Raw genomic sequence first — 23,614 nt, forward strand, 5'->3', positions numbered from 1 at the left:
GCAAGTACTTGTGATTAATAACCATTACATCCATTTCCGGTTTATCTACAATACCGGACTCTAAAAAATGTAAATACATTAGCACAACATAAATATTTCGATTTTGCATGGTACAGGAATCACTGAATATGTTTATTTCCTTAAATTCTTTCGGTAAACTTAGTAACATCTTCCGTGTTTGTATTGATTATTAACACTTTTTGTCTTGGGTAATTGGTGCAGGAAATGAATTAGAAATGACTTACAAGCTCAACAAAAACGTGCCTTTTTATTTCCACGTGTTCTTAATGCAACGGCTTGTACATGACTCTCGCGCATCGATCGAACAACAAAAAAACTCGATCGAAGCGACCTCGCCCAAAATGCCCAATGTTGGCAGAAAGCAACGTTGCCAGATCGATTTGAAAATTAAAACAAAATAGAAATTATTAGAGAATATGAACATGCCCCCCGCCTTGAAAGAGGGAAGCTTTCAAAGAAAAACATTATAACTGGTAAATATTAAAGAATAAAAATAAAATAGATAATTTCTTAACTTAAAGGTCCTCAAGACTATTTTTAATATATATATAATTTAATTATAATAATATATAATTTAATTATATATTTAAAATATAAAGTAAAAATGTTAAGTTCACAAAAACAAGTGTCATTGTATCTATCACTCAGTCTGTAAATTTTTGTCCAGCGGTAATGGACAAATCTTGGGAAATGCCCTTCTCACCAGGCCCTGTTCTGTCTTGATTACAGCAACTCTGCATACGTCATCGGGTCCCTTCATCACGTCCTCTATTCTTCCAAGCTTCCACTTCATCGGAGGAAGGTTATCATCTTTGATTAAAACTAAGGCTCCCCTCCTCAATGAATCATAATGCTGCTTCCATTTTGTACGAGCCTGGAGTTCACTGACATACTCCTTACTCCAGCGATTCCATAGATGCTGCTTAAGTTGTGACAGATGCTGGAATACAGTCAATCGATTATAAGGTGTATTAACAAAGTTTTTCTCGGGAACACTGCTGCCAACTCGTCCAATTAAGAAATGTGAGGGGGTGAGTGGAGTAAGGTCGTGAGGTGAATCGGAGATAGGAGAAAGAGGTCTAGAGTTTAATATGGCCTCGATCTGCGTCAACAATGTAGTTAGCTGTTCAAAGGTAAACGAAGCTCCCTTAGTGACGCGACGTAAGTGGTGCTTAATGCTTTTAACCCCGGCTTCCCATAAACCACCAAAATGTGGTCCATAGGGAGGATTAAATTTCCAGTTTATATTGTCTTTATGACAACTTTCGGATATTTCATTTTCATTTTGAGATAAAAATCGACCTAATTCACAAAGTTCGTTACTAGCCGCTATAAAATTGGAACCATTATCACTTAATACTTGAGAGGGCATTCCTCTTCTAGCAACGAAACGTTTTAATGCCAACAAAAAATATTCTTTACTTAAATCACAAACTAATTCGATGTGAATCGCTTTTGTGACCGCGCAAATAAATAAACAGATATATGCCTTGGAAATTTTACATCCGCGGCCTGTGCGACTTTTTATTAATAAGGGACCTGCATAGTCAACGCCAGTTACTTCAAACGGTAGTCGCGAACTCAAACGATCTTTTGGTAAGGCGGCCATAATAGGTTTAGTTATTTGAGGCTTAAATCTGAAACAAGACAGGCACTTTCTTACAATTGATTTGACCAACAGCCGACCACCAATAGGCCAAAAAATATCGCGAATTGTCGCAAGCATCAGCTGAGGCCCTGCATGCAATAAATCAAGATGAGTTTGGCTAGCAATTAAAAACATTAAATGTGATTTAGAATGTAAAATTAAAGGATGTTTTTTCTCGAATGCAAATTTCGAATTACTCAACCTACCACCAACCCTTAGAAAACCGAATTCGTCTATAAATGGATTTAAACTTAGGAGACAACTATTTGATTTTAACGGTTTGTTGGTGCGCAAATTTGTAATGTCCGCTTTAAAATAGATATCTTGATCAATTTTGATGAGAACATCAAACGCATGTTTTATTTCAACGGTACTTATATAATTTGTTTTAAAGCGCAAGTGATTATCTTTTAACTTAGAATTTTTAAGAAATCTTATCACCCATGCCGTTACTCTCTTTAATTTATCCAAATTGGAGTATTTGTTTATAATGAAATCGTCCACTATCGCCGTGAAAGCAATACGGTCATCCATTTTCTTGATATCAGGTAACTTTTGATCTGATATTTGCTTTTTAGGCCAACGATCTTCATTGTCCGTGAGCCAAGACGGTCCATACCACCATAAATTATTATTTAAAAGCGATGATGGTGTACTTCCTCTTGATATAATGTCAGCTGGATTTTGATTGGAGCTAACATGCTTCCAACAATCCGAACTAGTCGAGTCTTGAATCTCAGAAACTCTGTTGCTTACAAAAGTTTTAAATTTATTGGGAGGTGATTTTAGCCATCCCAGTACGATCGTAGCAGCAGAAAGTTCAAGTCGGGGGATAGATATGGTTTTCAATGGAGCTACTTTAGATTTTGCGCACAATAGGTGAGAAAATATCTGACCTTCTGCATTTACTGACCTGATATAAACGCATGCGCCGTACGCTGTTTCCGATGCATCAGCAAAACCATGCATTTCCAAATATGCCGCATTCTCACACATAGCGTGTCTTTGAATACGAAGCTCATTTAATACAGGCAAATCAGATCTAAACTGAGAATAGGAAGTGTATATACTTGACGGGACAGATTCGTCCCAAGACAGCTTTTCCAACCAAAGCGATTGTAATATCACCTTGGCTTTTAATATGCAAGGAGCTAAAAGCCCCAACGGATCGAACACCTGCGATACCTCTGATAATATTATTCTTTTGGTAATTTTAGGAGTATAAAAACTATCATTGATCTTATAAATTAATTGATCTGAATTTGGGCTCCACGTAATACCTAATGTTTTAGCATTTTCATTTTCCCCGAAATTTATAAATAATGAGTCCACTTCGTCGGATTCTACGTACTTTAGCACATCATTATTATTTGAATAAAATTTTCTCAACTCAAAACAGCCCTGTTTTAAAATATTCGAAACTCCTTTGCAGATACAGGCTGCTTCCTCGACACTGTCCGCTCCGCTCAACAAATCATCTACATAAAAGTCAGATCTTATTATATTCGCCAGTTTAGGCTTTTTAGATTCATTTTCAGCCGCTAATTGAAATAGACATCGAATAACTAGATACGACGCTGCCGCAGTGCCGTATGTCACAGTCTTTAATTCGTACACATTTATTGGATCATTTGAATTTTCGCGGTACAATATCCGCTGTAAACTCCTTTGGTCTGGAATTACTAATACCTGGCGGTACATTTTAGCAATATCAGCCGAAAAAACATATTTATATTGTCTAAAACGCAGAAGAATAGAAAAAAGTTCATCTTGTAATGTCGGACCGACGTATTGCAAATTATTTAATGAGTAGCCCGACGAGGAAGGACATGAAGCGTCGAACACAACACGTATTTTTGAAGTAAGACTATCTTGTCGAATAACTGCGCGATGTGGCATATAGTACGATACATTCGCGGTGTCCAGGTTTTCTACCTTTTTCATGTGTCCTAAATTCAGGTATTCCTGTATAAATTCGTTGTATAATTTTTTAAGTTCTGGTTTTGAATTTAATTTTCGCTCTAAGTTCAAGAATCTTTTGTACGCTATGGTATAAGACTCTCCTAATCTTTCAATATTTTCTTTGAATGGTAACTTGACTATAAACCTTCCGTCACTATCGCGTTTAAAATGATCTACGAAATGCTTTTCACATTTGTATTCGTCCACCGTGTAGACCCGATTTGATTCCACTTCCTCAATTTCCCAGAAACGACTCAAAGTTTTATTAACATTAACTTCATCACTTTTCAAAATCAAATTACAAGACACATTGTTGGTTTTTTGAGCAATAGGACCTGATATTATCCATCCAAATTTAGTTTTTTGCATTAAAGGTTTATTCGGACCCAACGAAATTTGTCCAATACAAATTAGAGTCCAAAACATATCCGATCCGATGATCATTTGAATTTTATCAGATTTGAAAAATGATGGATCGGCTAGTTTTAAATGACTAGGGATTTTTAGATCTGCCACGTTAACATCGGACACTGGTAAGTGATGAGATATTTTGTCAATAACGAAAAAATGGTTCTTGAATTGAAAGGCATTATGAATAGCCTGAACTTGTAACTCACATTTTGCAGTAATATTAGTTGAAATACCATTTATGCCCGTCACTATAATGTCTGTTGGTATATTCTCCAAATGGAGGCCATTAAATAAGTCTTTTGAAATAAAGCTGGATTGAGCACCTGAGTCAAGCAAAGCCCTCACAGTATGAGATCTGTTGTATTTATCGAATAGTTGGACGAGCACAGTAGATAAAAAAACGTGTTCAATAGAACTGTAGGCTGATAAAGCTACCTCAGTTGATTGCGCAGGCGCACAATCCACGATTGCACTATTTTGTGTAGGATAATTAGATTGCGAATTGACATTACGTTGTTCTAAATGCAAAAGAGTATTATGTTTTGATCCGCATTTCGTACAATTACCCCGTCGACAAAATTTACTAGTGTGTCCTCCTTTTAAACAATTAATGCATAGCTTCATGAACCTAGCCTTATCAATGCGATCTCTAATAGTTAGCTTTAGGAAATCATTGCAATTTTGAATATAATGTTCCTTTTTACAAAAGACGCATTTTGGAGCATTTCGTTCACCCCCCGTAACAATAAATCCGCGAGTACTGTTATTTACCGATTTTCTTTTATCTGAATGAGTTTCATTTACCATTTCTAATAAATCAGCTCGTGATTTTATGAATTCTTTGAAATCTTCAAAGGCGTGCCTTTCTCCATTCTTTTTAAAACTTTCCCATTCACGTAGGGTTATTGAATCGAGTTTAGTTGAGATTAAATATATAAGTAATGTACCCCATTCACTAGTTGGTTGGTTTAATTGCTCAAGAGCCCTCAAATTCTTTGTAATAATATCTAATAATTTGCGAAGAGATACAGCTGATTCTTTAACGACCGGTTCACAATTGAATAGAGATTTAACGTGATTATGTATTAACAGCTGGTCATTATCATATCGTTCAGAAAGTGCCTTCCAAGCCACGTCATAATTAGCGGTGGAAATTTCCAACGACTGAATAATATCAGTTGCCACACCTTCCAAAGACGCCCGTAAATAATGAAATTTTTGTATAGGACTTATATTGTTATTTTCGTGAATTAGACTTTTATAGGTGTCCCTAAATTCGAGCCACGTCTGATATGAACCGGAAAATTTAGGTAAATTTATTGTCGGTAATTTTATTGCCGTGCCTTGATCAAAGTTTTGAATTTGTGAATTGTTAAGGGAAGAACTAGATACATCGACGGTTTCAAAATTTAAAATAATTTTTCTGCCTTTAGCTATATAAGTATAATATGTCGTTTCAAACGTTTCCCTTTCTATTAACTGGATTTGAAACTCTTCTTCGTCTTCCGTATCTAATTCGATTCGCGATTGTATTATTTCAAATTCCGATTTAAGCGATTCTATGTCTAAAAGCCGCGCTTTTAATTGAATTATTTCTAACTCACTAATTTCTTTTTCGGATAATGTATTCAGGTATTTAATAAAAATTGTTAGTTTACTTTTAAGCACACCTCGTTTTTTAGTATCAGACATTATGATTAACTTAAAATTGTTACAAATCGAAGCCGTAAAAAAACTATAGACTATATAAAGAAAAGTTTAAGGAAAGTGATTGAAAAGGAACTCACATTTATTGAACTTGTAGATCAACTTCTGGTTGCACCAATGTTGTCTCTTCCACTGGGCCGATTAATTTACACAACCGGGAACGAACACTATTATTTAACTAACCGTTACGAAATTTTCCACTGAGTCCTGTTATAGACCGGGATTTTACGAATTAGTTAACCACGCTCTGCTACCAATGTTTGTATTGATTATTAACACTTTTTGTCTTGGGTAATTGGTGCAGGAAATGAATTAGAAATGACTTACAAGCTCAACAAAAACGTGCCTTTTTATTTCCACGTGTTCTTAATGCAACGGCTTGTACATGACTCTCGCGCATCGATCGAACAACAAAAAAACTCGATCGAAGCGACCTCGCCCAAAATGCCCAATGTTGGCAGAAAGCAACGTTGCCAGATCGATTTGAAAATTAAAACAAAATAGAAATTATTAGAGAATATGAACATTCCGTACACATGAAAATATCTCTTCTCTGCCACGTTGTGCTATAGTCGCATCCCAAATAAAGCAAGAAACATCATATTTTCTCTTAATAACATAAAAAAAGTCAAATAACAGTCCATAAGGACCTTTTATAGAAAGACACATTATTTTGCAATGATGGTGTTGGCAGACATTTTTCTAAATCAAACGTAATAAAAGCATATTGCGAATCATCTAGACTTTTTACTGGTCACACTTTGCACATGTGTCGTTTTTTGGCTTATAAAATGCTAAATTGAATTTCTCTACAAAATTTTTTCTGTAAACACCCTCTTTCAACTATACCGTACCCGCCACGCTAGTAGACACACGGGACGTTGAGCTGATACAATCCTGGGCCGAAACACTTGTTGCACTGTTTATGCCGAAAAGGGGACAGGTGAGAAAAGTTTTAGTACTGGAAATGTCGATTCATCCATAAAAACAATATTGTTGAGAAAATTATCGTCATGGTTAGTCTTTTCCATTACCGTTTCACAAAACTCTATGCGTCGAATGTTGTCCTCAGGAAATATTTCATGACTTTTTTTGATTTTATATGATCGATAACCATTTTTCTTCAAAACTCTTCTAACTGGAGTAGCACTTGTGCCTACTACCTCAGCAACTTCATTGCAGGATTTTCATTGACACACGCACAAATCATCACTTTCAAAATTATTTACTACGCGAATTATGAATGTTCTTGGGAAAAACACTTTTTTAAAAACTGAACTTATTAATTACTTTTATTTCGACCTACAAAGATTTTAGTAACAACAACAATAATTTAAATCAGACTTTTAATTAATCAGACTATATTTTTAATCAGACTGAAAATATTGATTTTAACATGGTGTTTTTATAATTTATTAATTGCTGATCTTGCTGTTCAATACGTCGCAATTTAGTCCAGAATGTTCAAGCGGTAGCCCCGTATTGGAATCCACGTGGTGGAACTTACTGGATGGTAGCGGTCATTGTACTGTAATTCGCGCGATACCGTTTTAATGTAGGAGTTGGACGGTCTTCAAATGCACCGCCAAATAATTCCTGAATTTGTCGAAGCGTTTAACCTTGGTAATACCATTTGACAATTTGAACTTTTTCCACAGCTGAATATTCCATAATTAAAAATATATTTTTTTGAATGGAAAAACAATTCCGAATAGTTTCTCTACCCACTTGATTCTCCGCAAAAATCAGTCATAAATTAAATGCCATGCGCCGCTATCTGTGATCGACGATGGCTGAAGTCACATGTGAGAGCGGGTCGGATTAGCCCAGTGGATCAAATAAGCCAAGCAATTAGGTAACCGTGTGTCTAGTCGCGTGGCGCTTACTGTATAAGAAATTTCATTTTCTTCACAGTAAAGCTTGTATAACCTGTACATTTTGGAGATATTTAAGTCTGATCGTAAATATTTCTTTTCTGTTCTGTTACGAGAGTAATGACTTTCAACTGCTGGAAACATCTGAATATGAGCTTTTACATAATTTTCAGTATCAGATGTTTTTAATTGGTGTCCATGCTTGTCTCTTCCATACTGATTGCCTTTTTTTATGAGAATAGTTCTAATTTTCATATGTGTGACGACTATGTATTCACAAACATTGTCTGACGTACTTCTATTCTCTCGTGAGTATCCTCTTTTTGTAGAAAATATTTACGAGTAAATTGTCGACGACTTCTTAAATTGTCTGTCCTTATTCGTTCAGTTTTTTTGTCATCTCTTCCACTTATTGATAGATTGATTGACACAAATATTGATTCTGTAACCTTAGTTTGTGGTTGATTTATTCCGGATATGGAACTGTCAATTTGAATGTTAGTCAATTATTGAGTATTGGCAAGTGTGTCAGAAATGAAATTTATTTGGCTTTCACTATCAAGCATTGTGCACTGATGTGGATTGTTGAAGTTGTCCAAACACTGTAATACAAGCAGTTGACAGGAGTGTCTGAGGTAGTACGGAAATACTAGTTGTCAAGCTGACAATTTCATTCGAAGTGCTGGGGATAGATCCAGTATCATTTTTTGAAGTGCTCTTAGTAGATTGGATCTGCTCCCTTTCATTATTTTGAAAGTGAAGCAAAGTGTGATGTATTATGTAACATTTTCTGCAACAAGAAGAGTTACAGTTTCGTGTTACATGATTAGTGCCTAGGCAGTTGATACATAACCTCAAACGTTTCGCAGGATTTAATTTTTCAACAGCTGTTGGTTTTAAAAATGTGTCACAAGTGAATTAGTTTCAGTGGTTGTGTGTCTATGTGATTGTTTCAGTGCAGTGTGTTTCGTGTGATCGTCGTCCTGATGCTGAGTTAATGGTGATATATACGACAGCGTTCTTCCAAGAAAGTGAATAAATTTTGCAAGGTTGGAATGTTCTTTGCATCAGTATGAGATTCCCAAGCTCGTTTTGTTGTGTTATCAAATTTATTAGTAACAAGATATATGATTAAATTATTCCAATGTTCAGTAGACCGTTGTAGCACTTTTAATGCGTTTAAGTTCTCGATTCCGTCGCGAATTGATGTTAAGCCGTGATAAGATTCTTTTGTTAGAGTAGGTAAATCAAAAAGAGATAATGTGATTTTTAATAAGAATGTTTGTCTTCAAAACGATCTTTAAGTAGCTTCCAATTATGTCATAATTTGCATCATACAATTATAATGATTTAACTTTGTCAGCTGCTTTTCCTTGTAGGGAAAGCCGCAAGTAGTGAAATTTTTGTCCCTTAGACATATGTAGATGAATGTTCGTTTATAATGGAGGTAAAAGTATCTCTAAAGAAAAGCCATTGGTCAAAAGAACGATCAAATGTTGGTAAGTTTAACTGTAGAAAACGAATATTTGAAAAGTTACTTTCCGTAGAGCTAATGCTATCATTGTTATCAAGTTTATTTGTATTTGTGAAAGAAGTACCTAGTTAGTTTTTTGTTGACTGCAATGATTTTGTAAAAATTGTTTTTAAATATCGCTCTCTCTTGTGACAATTGTGTTCACAATTAGCATCAAAGTCATTATCTTGTGTTTCAATAGTTGATTGAGCTGTATTGAAATCGCGTAGCAATGTTTCAGCTTTATTTAATCATAGTTGTAGTTTGTATAAATCAATTTCATCACATCTCAAATCCTTAATCGCGTTAAAATAGTTACTAAAACGAGTAAGGAGTACTTTGATTGAACTACAATTAACTTTAGGAGAAGTCATTTTAAATTTGTATATTTATCACACCCTGTATACATGTATTTTAGCAAAGAAAAATTGAAATATATCGCTATATGTTTAATGGAAAGAAATATCAAAATTATTAACTAATCTATGTGATTTTTATAAATACTGCGTCGTTATTACATCTAAAATGGATGTAAAAATTCAGTTAGTAAAATTTCAACTTAGAATATCAATAAAATACAGCAAATATTGTCAGATAGAAATGAGGTGAAACCGGAACGAAAGCAAACTAACCTGTATTTATCGCCTGTCCAGCCAAGGTCAATCCGCTGTCGTCCAGTCAAAGGGTTTTATGCAGGCCTTTGTTGTTAAATTAACCTACTACCACTGGCGTGTACTTTCTGGAACGTAACTACGGATGTGGTGCCATGTAGACCCCATGTAAGTTCTATTTGGTATTGCCAACATTTTTTAAAAATATGACAAATTATGTTCAATATAATTTCTTTGATATATTTTACATTAGTGTATGCATTTTTTTATAATATTTTTCCAAATTGTTAGTTATTAAACATATTACAAATTACATGTCAAAATATCCTAAATAATGATTTACGGTTACTAAAAATGTTGTAATTTTTTTATTGTTTAAAATGTTTATAAAATAGTTATAGAAAATTAAAGATCAAATATACGAAATATGAAAAAACAAAATAAACCAAAAAAATAAACCCCCCATATAAAAAACTGCAACACCCAAACTTGACCAATTTTGGAATTTAAATAAAAAGTTACTTTGCACATTCTTTACAAATTGAAATGATATTTATTTAACTGCTGTCTTTATTAAAAGGTTCTTATTTTAATTTATTTAAAAAGCACAATAATTTATATTAATTTATTTAACGAACAATACATAATTTATATAGGCGAACGTGACAATTAAAAATCGCGGGCGCGAGTCTTCAGATTTAACTGACTCTCCATATAAAATTTCTCTTTTATATAAACCTCCGTTAGTTCCGGAATTCCCTATAGCAGACTCGAACATTGTTGGTGGTGCTGACAAGAATAACGGGAACGCCATCGAATAAACTAGAAGGAGGTCAACAGCTAAAACTAGTTTTTCAACTGCTTGAAACCCTCGAGATGGATGACTCATCATAATTCGGGTCTAGAGGCTTCTGGTAAACAAACGCCGAAATTTCTACAACAAAACAGAATTAGTCATAATATTTATGGTCAGAATTTATCGTAACAAAATGTTAGCTCTACAATTATCACACATTGATATCTTACAAACATCACATGAATTCTTAGTCTTTTTATCATTTTTACGTTGGACAGAGCCACATCTTTTTCGTTTTTGGTTTATATTGGGATGTACGTTTTCATCAATCATCGGTTTGTTCCGTATTCTACTGATGTTCATTCTCAATTCTCTTGGAAGTCTTTGGTTGATAATTCTTCTATTCAAATATCGTTCAACGAGTTGTTTGGCAAGCAGCTTTACAAATTCTGCCCTTATAATATTATTTGCTTCTGGATAGCTTTGGTGTAATATATATGAATTAACTCCTGCGATGTCGATGATAGAATAAAATACCGCCATAGGCCAACGTCAAGTACGTCTACTCAAACTATGAATTGTACATTTTTTATCTAGAGCATCTACACCATCTTTGGTTTCATTATAAAACACAATCATTTCAGGCTTGTCAGTTTTAAAATCAGTGTATTTTTGTTGATGAATCGTAGAAACCAAAACTACGGCCTTGCTTTTCTTTGGAACATAAGACACAATTGTAATATGTTTAGTAAAACCGTAGATACAACTCCCTACTTCTCTCTTCCGGTTGGGTAAAAATTCGGTGGGAATTTCTTTCTTGTTCTTCTTAAGTGTACCTACATACGTTAATCCTCTTTGTCGCAACTCATTTGCAAGTTCAATAGAGGAGAACCAATTGTCTGCAGTTACATTTCTGTTGGTATTTATAAAATGTTGAATAAGTTTGACCACGGGTTGAGTTGATACATCCAAACGTCTTTCTTCATCTGTTAATAATTCGCCATCGCTGCCTTTACGGGTATAAATATATCCATTAAAAAAATAATGAGTACGGGCATCAGTAAGAATCAAGACCTTCAGACCATACTTGTTGGGTTTATTTGGCATGTACATGCGAAACTTTACACGCCCTCTAAAATCTATGAGCATCTCATCAATACAGGTGTACTGCTCCATACAGTACAGTTTGTGACAATTATTTATAAATTTATTAAAAATACCTGATATTGCTGCAGCAGGATCATTTTCTTTTCTTTCCGCTCGGTCTTCGGGGTTGTCAAAACGTAGAGAGCTTATAATCATTAGCATTCTTTCCCGAGATATCAGACAACGGGATATATCACCCACAAGGAATCTACGTTCCTGTAGTTGGCTGTATACCATATATTAAAAAATTAATTAAAATCCTTTGTAAAAAGTATATATTTAAAAACCCAAACGGGCTATGTTAGACACAACGTTTTCGGAATCCATGATTCCATCATCAGTGTCCTAGAAAATATATAACCACTTAATTAAGAAGAACATGACGTTTAAATTTTGACCAAGGTTAATGTAAAGTGTGGTTAATACTTACTAGGAGTACATGAATGTAGCCACTAAATATATGGGTAAAAACCCGTTAACAAATAATTAGTTACATTTGGTTGACAGTATTTCTTATAAAATATTAAGATGTTAAATCTAAATCCAACGGTAACTTTAACATATTAATATTTTATAAGAAATAACTAATTAACTAAATAACTAATAAAATATAACTAATTATTTGTTAACGGGTTTTTACCCATATATTTAGTGGCTACACTCATGTACTCCTAGTAAGTATTAACCACACTTTACATTAACCTTGGTCAAAATTTAAACTTCATGTTCTTTTTAATTAAGTGGTTACATATTTTCTAGGGCACTGATGATGGAATCATGGATTACGAAAACATTTTGTCTAAAATAGCCCGTTTGGGTTTTTAAATATATACCTTTTACAAAGGATTTTAATTAATTTTTTGGAATATATCACGGCCACTGCCGTCTGTTGCAAACAAGCACTGAATGTCTAAGTTGTTTGATTTGACAACAGAGTTGTGGTATAATATGCCCAAAAACGCTTTAAGTTCTAGAATATCAAAGTCTTCCAGTTCTGGTTTATTAAGCCGCTTACAGTTTCTTCTTAACTCAGATAATTTTCGATTAGTATGTATAAGAATTTCAGCTAGAATGTCATTATCGATTAGACACCTCCATATTTGTAAAGGCGATGCACTTTTGCCTAACTGTTTGGCATCACCACGAAGTCCTGGTAAATACGAAAGTAAGTTATGTTTCTCTGTTCTTGTTCTCTGTACAAAAGATTGTGACGACCACTTAAATCTATTTTACCATAATAACTCATTCCATTTTCAACTTCTTCACCACTTTCAGAATCGGATTTGTCAGACAAGTCACCACTAGCTCCCTCACTATCATTTTCTACTACCGAATCGCTGTCATGCTCACTTTCAATGTCATTTAAAGAGCCACCTGACTCTTCCATATCGCTAACCATGCCCGGGTATCTCTTATGGGCGTGACAGTCCTCTGAAATTTGTATTTCCTAAGGACACCAGAGGGCGTAGCATTCATAGCAAAGCTTCGTGACTGCGCAGTACCGCAACCAACAAAACAAGTACGCCATTTTTATTGTGGTTTCGACACAGTGTTTCGAGTTGTATTATTTGCGATAAAATAATTGTTTGCTTTTTTGCCATTATATTTAAATAATTACGGTTTTTAACTGTTGCGTTAATGGTCGTAATAATTACAATAAGGATGCTCAAATGCATATTTTTCCAAAAGATAGGGCGGTAAGTAGAAAATGCTGATATAAGATTTTATTTATATATATATATATATATATATATATATATATATATATATATATATATATATATATATATATATATATATATATATATATACCCGGTATTTAGGCGGCACACGCCCTTCCGGTAGGGATCTATGGAGGAGTATCACCGAGCCGCAAGCCCTTATCTCTTGCCGTACTGCTCCACCATAGGCCGATCACATACCAGCATATTCTAGACTAAGCCGCAGATTCATTTAGAATTTTAAACTGCTGCGTTAGCCTTTTTGCTTTCTGTACACCGAGCTGGGGATTGAACTGACATCTCTCGCAGTGAAGCGAAGGAGAAGCCAGCCGCCCAGCCCGCTTGGCTATCCGATCGACGATTTTATTTATTTTTAATAATTGCCTTAAAATGTCCGATTTCTGGGGAAATGACGGTACAGAAATTCCAATATTCAAGAAAATTATGTCTCTAAAACGCTTTCAATTTCTGCTAAGGTGCTTGCGATTTGACAATGGAGCTACAAGCGTAGATAGAACCAAAATCGATAAACTAGCCCCAATTAGAGCTGTTTTCAAAATAATAGTTGACAATTCTTCTTCTTCTTCCTCTTTATAAGCAATTCTGCTTGTTCATTGGCGGATTAATACCTCTATGGAAGATTGATACTCCATTTTTTGTCCAGTCGTCCGATACTTCTGCCGACTTATCTCTGACCTCCAGTTTCAGCTTACAAGCGAAGCAGTAACATCTCCAGAAGATGCCAACCCCTAGTGTTGGCGAAACGTCGAGAACTAATCTCAGAAGACAACGGTCTAACAGCCCGAACAAACAGTTTAATTAATAATTACATGGTTGCATTTATTTCTGAAAATCATGCACATCATTTAACAGATCTGATAAATGTGCCGTGGATAAATGAGGGCCGAATGGAAATGTATGCTGAGGTAAATCTACTTTTAAATTTTAAGCTTATACATTGGAAAAGTGACTTATTAAATTATTGTATCATGTTTTAAACTGTACAAACAAAATACGTTGCTGTTCAAAACTGTTAAAATCAAGAGCGATATGCAAACCATCAGCAAATCAAGAATATGATTATTCTGGTCATAAAAGACAACATTGTTTAAAGTAGCAATCTATCATGTGCCCTGATGGAATTATTATAAATTTAAAAGGAGCATGTCCTAATAGACAGGGTTTACAAACAGATATTTAACAACTCAACGATATTTATTAGAACTGCTGTAAAATGGGGGGTTTCAAAAAGTTTTAGCCCAATTTGCATTTCTTGATTTTAAGAAAAACTAAAAACTCTTATTGCAAGATTTAGAAAATATGTACAAAGTTGGTGTTACATTACACAACTGTCATACTTGATAGTATGGCAGTCAAACCACCAACTTTTTTGGCGTTGTACCACCAACATTAGAGACCTACCTACAGGTGCAATAGTTACAATGTAAATTCAAATTTTTTGTTTGGTTATATTTGATCTTCAGTAGTTTGTTATATAATATATTAGTTGTTTCCTAATTTGCGTTTTAATTATAAGTAAATAAAAATATGTTGGAAAAAGAGAACATATAACTAAAGGAAGAAGAAAAACTAAAAATACGTCTACACCATTTAATAAATAATAAAATAAGAAAAAACAAACAATTAACTAAAAATACATATTTTAAATCAATTTTCATATGTTTCCAATCTCTTTATTCATGTGTCAATAACCTTTGCTTGAGACTCTATAAGGGTTATAGGATTGGATTGAGAAACTTGTGTTTTTATTTGTTCTGATTCCAATTCTCTTTTTAATTCCCTTTCATTAAATTCGTGTTCCCATTTTTTTTGTTGAATTTGAATTTTCCTCTCTTCTAAATCTAACCTCATCTGTTCCAGTTCAATTTTTTTTGTCACCAGTAAGTTACCAATTGTTTTAATTGTCATTAGTTTGAAAAATACGTTTGTGTAATGAAACAAAATAGATCATGATCAAAATTTGTTGTGATTTAACTTAGCCAAACCAATAGAAACAAAGTAGATATTTAAAACGGAACTATCCATATTTATAAATTTCATACTGAACATTTCTCTCCAATGATTTTTTTTTATTTTAGTTTGATGACCTTGGCGGAGCCAATTAGCCAGACAAATTTAACCCATTAATTACCAAGGTATGAAAAAATAAGAAAAATGAGGACATTTTTTATAACTTTTATTTTCATAATGTAATTAAACTAAACAATCAAGAAAAACAATTAAAACATTTTTTGCAAAAAACTGAAAGCAGTTTTTGCAAAACTACTATGTGTAGTATTTCTGAAAGCAGCCAATATGAAGGTAGACGTTACATTTTTTGCAGGTATAAATTATCTGACCGTGACAAATTTTATATCTTCTTCGTACTTCTGTCTTCTGTGGCGTGTGAGTAATATTTTGGCATACTTGGATTTCACGCGGTCGATTTGCTATTTTTTTCTTGGTGAAATTTCCATTTTTAGTAGGCACATAACAATGTAGGATCTAAAACCCAACTGTGACATCTGTTTTTCATGTGTAGTGTTATAAATTTTCCATGAAGTTACCAGAATATTATCCATGGTATTCATCCACGGAGCTAATTGAAGTTCAATTTTCGTTAAAGCTTTATTCATATTTATAAAACAAAACGATTTGTTTCACACTATAACAACGTCGATCTCAAAACAAGCGGCAGGTCTGACTGTAATTGGTAACTTGACTCATTATATTTGAGGTGGATACACCACGTGCAACTAGCAAAAACGCACAGTAAGTGTATTTCATTTATGGCGGTAAATACCAACCAGAACGTAACAGATTGGTAGATCAGACCTTAAAAATTTCGTTCTTGCTTATATTACTATTTGACCGGTGATGCGTTTACGCAACACATAAATTTGAAGTTAATGTTATGTTGCTAACATTTGTTTTAGCTTTTCAAATGCTTCAAATTCAGACTGTTCAAATTTAAATGGAACATTCCTTTTAACTAGGTCATATAATGGTTTCGCTACTTGAACAAAAGAAGGAATAAATCTACGAAAATAACTAGCCAAACTAACAAAGCGGTGAACTTCCTTAGTATTAAGAGGAACTGGATATACTAAGACTATATTTATCTAATCTAAATTGCAACCTAAACTTTCGAGCTAAATGTAATACTTCTTTAAATATACTAAAATGTTCACTCAGATTGTCAGTAGCTATTAGCAGATCATCTTGATATACCAACAGTTTATTTTCCCTAATCAAATTGGAAAAGATACTATGAACAAATTTACTAAAAACTCTAGGTGAATCAGTCAAACCAAATGGCATTCTCAGAAACTCATACTGGCCTAACGGGGTCACAAAAGAAGTATATTTGACACTGGAATCTGCCATTTTTACATGGAAAAATCCATTTTTCAAATCTAAAGTAGTGTAAAATGTTTTATTCTTTAATCTATCTAACTGATCATCTATTAATGGTGTAGGGTAGTTACACTTGTTCGTAATTTTATTCAACTCTCGATAATCTAAACATAACCTTAAATCCCCACTTTTCTTTCTAACCAATACAATTGGACTTGCATATGTAGAGTTACTATGGCGGATAATACCTTCTCTTATCAACTCATCAACAATGGCTTGTAGTTTTTGTTGTTCAGACTATGCTAATCTGCGAGGCCTATAGAAAATTAATTTGCTTATCATGTTTTACTGATATTGACATTTCAAAATCACGTACACTACTGTTTTTACCTAAATTAAATAAATAACTAACATGATACATTTTCTTTATCTCCGTATATGTCTCAAACGATACGCAAGGATTAATATTCATATTTTCTGAAATATTAAAAGGTCTGTCTATATAATCAATATCCATAAGCTCATTAATAAACTCAATCTCAGCATTCTCACCATTATCAATAGCTTTTCAGCTGATTTCAACTGATTTAGAAAAAGTTATTTGTATATCTGGTTGTGCAATAAAATCTCTACCTACTATAGCAGCATATAACATTGTATTGTTTGGTACAACATAAAACTTTAAATTTAGCATAATATTATTAATAAATATATCTTTCTGAAATGTACCTACTATTTCCAACGGAGTCCCATTAATCCCTGTGAATTTATTGTTTTCCACTGTGGGTATAATTAAATTGTGTGGCATATATTTAAGTTTAATAATACTAATTAATAATAATAATTTGATTTATTTTCTTGTATGCTGATTGATAAGATAACGACAGAATTTAATAATTGTTTTATTCGTTCATATAAAATAAAGAAACGTAAATCTTTGTAATATAATATATTTTTATTCTTATCCTTTCTTCTCTATCACGATAAAAGACAACTAGAAAATCTTTTGAATCCATCGAACACAGGTAATATAAGGATTATTTTACTTTTGATAACAAATAAGATATAATTCTTTTTTATTGGCTCAATAAACTAAGTTTGAACTCAAAATAAACAATCATAACAATATATATATATATATATATATATATATATATATATATATATATATATATATATATATATATATATATATATATATATATATGTATATATAGGGGAACGACGGGTAATTACGAACACTTAAGGAAAATAATTGTTTATTTGAAATATAAAAATGTTTAAAACTCGGAAACCACTACAGAGTGGCTAACAGTAATACAGCTATTAATTTTTGTTATTGGATAATCAAAAATAAAAATTTTAATAATAAAAAAACTCAATTAAAAATTTTCACGAAATGTTAGCTGTTACCCGAAATGTCGGGTAATAAAAAACATGAGAAGGGTAATGGCGAACAGTATTACCTATTAACAAAAATCACATTTATAGTTGTCCGGTGTGTCCGAGCCGCTGCATAATTTATGCACCCATCCACCACATATAATGTAACGGAACCAAAGTTCGCTTTTCCCGAACTCACCACAAATTAAACAAGATTCTCCTTCATTACAATCGTCTGTATTAATATCGTCATTATCATCAGATTCATCATCTTTATATGATGTCGAATCTTCCTCTTCGCTTGAAGATTGTAGTACTCTTTGCAGTTTTATTTTTCTTTTTTAAAAATTTTTGTTTTTCAATTTCTTTTTCCATTTTTTGTTTCCTTCTAAGCTCCTTTTGTTCGAGTTCTAATTTCAAAGGCGTTGAGGTTAATATTTCGGATCTTTGTTTTTTTCTTCCACCCTTCTTCGGAACAGATATCTTTTGTTTTTCTTTCGGTAAAGGCAAGATATCGCTGAATGAAACATTTTCGGTATTTTCACATATCTGGTTTTCTTTGGAAGGGCCTGGTTGGGGTTCCAGTAAATCTTCTTGAATAGTTTGTGAAAGACCTTCTTGGCTATTGTTTTGTTGAGTTTGATTATCGTTTGAACTGTAAAAGTCTTCTTCATTAAATGTATTTCGGTTGAATGGAAAAATTCTGGTCTTCTCAAAACCGTTTGCAGCTTTATCTATGCTTGCAACTCTAGTATAGGCCTTTGAGAATAAAGTGCTTATATGGCACATTTCAATTTTCTCATAGGGTTGAGATATTAAAAACGAATCACATTCAACGTCATATGCTCGCTTCAATGATGAGAAAAAGCTAACGTCTAGTGGTTGCAGACGATGCGAGGTATGTGGAAGTATTGACAGCATAATGATACCATTGTCTTTGCAAAAATTATAAATTGCAATAGAGCAATGACTGGAGTGATTGTCCAGCACCAGTAAAATGGGATCATCTCTTGTAGGTTTATTGGTTTTCGCAAAATGTTGAATCCAAAACAGGAACACTTCTTCGTTCATCCAACCGCTTTTTGAACAGGAGTACAAAGAACCTGGAGGCCCATCCTTTTCTAAAGCAGGATTTCTTCTCAGTCTTGGATAAATGAATAGTGGAGGTGTAAAAGATCCGCTGGCACTCATACAACAGCATACCGTTCTTGCCTCTTTCTCCACTTGTAACGGCTCCAACTTGTTTTTGGCCTCTAGGTCCAATGATCCGATTAGGCCTATTTACGTTTGTAATGCCAGTCTCATCGACATTAAATATTCGAGTAGATGGAAACTTGTATTCATCGTACAGCTTACCCAAATTGTCATAAAACCTTGAGACTTGATCCTTATTGAAACCTTGAATGCGATTAAGACTTGTTGCTTCAGGTTTACGGAAACTTAACTCAGGATGCCTTGACATGAATCCATGTAACCAGTCTTTACCTGCTTCTTATTTTTCTCTGTTGAAACTATGTTTTAAGTTTAATTTCTCTGCATAGGCGAAGGCTTCTTTTCGCAACTGAATTGGGGTTAATCCATAAAATATTTTAGATAACGTTAGTAAATGACGACTCATTTCTTCTTCCTTCCTGTTCATTTGAAAAGAGAGTGTTTGCACCCAGCCTGCCTTTGTAAAACCCTCTAGAGACTCTGTTTTGTAATGTTGTAACAGGTATATTAAATTGGCGTTCAGCTTCCCTTAGGCCATAACGTCTTTCTTCAATTGCCTTTAGAGCAGCTTTCATTTGATCATCAGTCCATGAAAATTTGTTGGTACTTCGTTTCCGTTTAAAAGGCATCTGAAAAAGATACAAATTGTTAAATAAGCAAATGAAAAGCAAAAATGTAAAAAATCTAAGCCAAATTATTAAAAGAGTAAACGCGACCACTTGGCGGGTAATCGCGAACATCTGTTCGTGATTACCCGATTTGGAAATGAATATGAAGAAACGAAACAATCATAATATAAATGCATTTAACTTCTCCGTAATAGGACAATTTTATAGGTTAAATAATAGTAAGTTAACTAACTCTAACAATTTAAATGAAACCATCAAGTGTTTAGGTACATACCTTATTTTCTGTTTCTGAATTGCTAAAATTGTAGTGCAAGCACCAAAAACAAATAAATCGCTGTAAAAAATTCCACAGATACAGGGCAACTGTGTATCTATGCCACCACGTGCAGACTAGTAGGAAGCACGAAATGAAGTTTACAACGGAATGATACAGATGACGTACGCATGTATTCTGTGATGTTCGCAATCACCCGCTGTTCGCTATTACCCCTCGTTCCCCTATATTTATATAAGGATAAACCGAAGCACAAAAATAAAATCCATTAAAAAAACAGAAATTAAACACAAAAAATTAATTGTACTTTCACTTTTTTGCCACTAGTTCTGCTAATGAATTGGCAATTGATGACATGCTTTTGTTAAGCTCCCTTAACTCAAATTTTATTTCCCTTAATTCAGTCAAGCTCTCCTGCATTAGCTCATTTTCAACATCTTGTATTTTCCTTTTTTTGGATGAAGAAGTTTAGAATATCCATGGTCAGAAGCCTGTAAAAAATATTTACATGATGACTTGATATAGGTGCATGTATCAGAGCTTACCTCTATAGATTTATGTTTAAATTCAGACAATTTAGATGTCTGAATACTACTTGTAGAAGCAACCTATAAAAAATATTGAGAAATTATCAGTAATATGAAATAATATAACTTAGGTAGGTATACAGACATCCCAAACTGTAGTTATATACCGGTAAATGGATAGGTGTGTCTTCCAAACTATTCTGTGGGAAAACATCTTTAGAGGTGGATAGGAAATCATCTTCACTGGTAGACGGAATCTGAAATTTTTTGAATATTTACGAAGTATATATAATAAATAAATAACAAACTTAATTAAACATATGACTGATACATACTCCACACTCAGATACACTGACTCCTTCATAAAATGTTTTTCCTAATATATTGACAACCCGTTCCTCTAGTTGGTTTAGTTCGGGCTTCACTTTTGGCCCTCCACCAGTGGCTACAATATCTTGCTTTTTCGCAGAAGCCTTCCTTTTAATTGAGTATTTAATATCTGACCAAGTCTATAGTAAAAAAATACATAAAAATAATTAATGGAAAAACCATACTTTGATATATTTAATCTAACCTTTTGCCATTTCTCAACAGGCTTACTTCCTTCGCCAAGTGAATTTAATAGTTGAGCAAGCTCTTCCCAAAGTTTTCTTTGAATTATTCTTCCAGTGGGGCCAGAGAACTGTCCTTTTGCAAATTCTTTATGCTTTATAAACTCTAAAAGGACGTTTCAATGACCCTCTGTTAATTTAAAAGACATGATAATTAAAGTACGAGAAAAGTACAGAAGATAAACGTTAATGGTAAACCCAAGAAAATTTTTAATTCAACGAATTTTTATTATGTCGCTGTCTAACTCAGAAAAGAACAAATAGATTCGAAGTTTAGAAATGAGAGAGAGAGAGAGTATATTTAAAAAGAGAGAGTAAGATGAAAATACTACATGAGAGACATGCTCCATGTCTCCCTGCATACCTTTCTCTGCTCCACTGTATATTCTTAATTTTAATGTAAGTCCATCTGGTTCAGTTAACATATACAGTTTTATTCCAAATTTATGTCGCTTGTTCTTGATGTATTGTCTAAATGTCCTCGCCAAATAACCATTGACTCGTCTAAAGAAAGCTGTTTATTTGGATAATAAATTTGGTCAATTCGTTCGTTAAAAAATTCTGTAGCCCCCTAATCTTATTGAGGCGATCGTTATAACCTGGCTGGCCTTCTTGTCGTGTTGGCGAAAAATACAAACATCTTAAGATTGTAAGAAAACGATTTCTGCTCATAGACTGTATAAAACATGGAAGGTTGTATGAGTTATCTGTTTTCCAATAATCTTGAATACGATTTAATTAAATATTGCCCATTTGCAACCATACACCCAAAAATACTATTAGTGATGAAACGGTTACCGGTTTCCAGGTAGTTATTCTGGAGTGCTCTTTTTGTTTTTTCGCCCAAAAACAAATTTTCAGCGTACATATTGGTTGCCGCCACTATATGTTCAAAAAAGTCATCAGTAAAGAATAATTGGAAAAAGTCATACGGATTATCTGAAAGTAAACTTATTTTTAGTCCAGGATTACCAGAAAATTGAAAATTATAGAAATTTGGTAAATCACTCCATAATAGCACATTATTTATGTTACGTATATTTTCATTTGAATTAGCTTGAGAATCGTTAAGATTTTCAAAATTAGTTTCTCTAGGGCTTCTTCTTCATAGGAACTTAGCTCATCATAATTCTTCTAACTGTTGGTCAGATAAATTAGATATGTTTATTCGTTTCTTATAGTCTTTTCGAGCACTTTTAGGTCTAGATGGCCCTGTACTTTCACCGTCCATATTGAATGCACTTAAGGTTGATCTTCACTCTCGATTAATTTGTTTCTGATTCTAGAGATGGCTCTACTGCGGCAACTGAATTGTAGATTTCTACATGATGACTCTGTAATATTTTCAAACCCTAACATAAATTGCAGTTTTCTATCATTATATCCATTGGCTGAGTTGCTAAGTTGTGTAGACAGTAATTGTATCAAACACGCTATAACTTATATGCTTACTAGTAGACCAAGTAAGCAAAGATATCTTTAACAACATCTTTATGCATAATACTTTACTGCTCTGCTGTGTCAGTCGGAATATATACCAAATAAACATTCATATATTATCTAAACAATTTTATCGACAAAGAAATTATGTAGGTACTTGGGGCTATATCTGTGAATATCGTATTACCATTAAATTCGTACATATGGACCGCATTATGTAATAGCGGATTAAGCGCCAAAATGTAGTTTTGAGATAAATGGGTTTAAAGATTTTAATTTTGTTTTTGGTGCTATTTCTAAAATATAGTAATGACATATTTCATATTTTATAGATTAATGCAAATATAAATAGACTTTCACATGTTTTTTTAAATTTTTTAAAAATAGTTTATATTTTAAAAGTTATTCGATCAAATGTCGCTTAATTCGTTAATGATTTTTTAAGATATGCATGAGTTAAGATCCGAATATCGGATTAAAAGACATATCGTCGCCTTAATCTGAAAAGGCCGTAAGTCCCGTAAGTAAAATTGTATAGGAGCGCTAAAAAACGCTATAAAAAATTAAATATTTATTCAATTATGCCCAGACCTGTGTACAACTGTTTTTTAAACTCTCTTTCACAACTTATAAAAATTATTTAGCACAAAACAAGTTTTCTTTAGTTTTAAGGGACTTACGTGTTTTTCCAACATTTTTTCTTAAAAAACTTGGACATACGTGTTTTACTATTGCTTGATACAAGTTCAAAAAAAAAACAAAATAAATTTA

The 23,614-nt window shown here is 33.3% G+C and overlaps 1 protein-coding gene and 1 long non-coding RNA gene across 2 annotated transcripts; both read right to left on the reverse strand.

The window, feature by feature from the left end:
• Positions 1-661: 661 nt before the first annotated feature.
• LOC140450929 (uncharacterized) lies at positions 662-5,734 on the reverse strand. The gene has a single exon (XM_072544624.1). The coding sequence runs from the start codon at positions 5,732-5,734 to the stop codon at positions 662-664; it is 5,073 nt and encodes a 1,690-aa protein (XP_072400725.1).
• A 15,104-nt stretch (positions 5,735-20,838) lies between these two features.
• On the reverse strand, positions 20,839-21,490 carry LOC140449615 (uncharacterized). The gene is made up of 4 exons (XR_011951844.1): positions 21,367-21,490; positions 21,128-21,301; positions 20,960-21,049; positions 20,839-20,873 (listed from the first exon to the last, which is right to left on the reverse strand). It is a non-coding gene; the product is annotated as an uncharacterized lncRNA (long non-coding RNA).
• Between the last annotated feature and the right edge of the window lie 2,124 nt (positions 21,491-23,614).

This window comes from Diabrotica undecimpunctata, chromosome 9 (genome assembly GCF_040954645.1).
Source record: "Diabrotica undecimpunctata isolate CICGRU chromosome 9, icDiaUnde3, whole genome shotgun sequence".
NCBI classification, from domain to species: Eukaryota; Metazoa; Arthropoda; class Insecta; order Coleoptera; family Chrysomelidae; genus Diabrotica; species Diabrotica undecimpunctata.

What these genes read in the sequence shown, in the direction of transcription:
- LOC140450929 (XM_072544624.1), bottom strand. Translation starts at nt 5,734, where the DNA reads ATGTCTGATACTAAAAAACGAGGTGTGCTTAAAAGTAAACTAACAATT.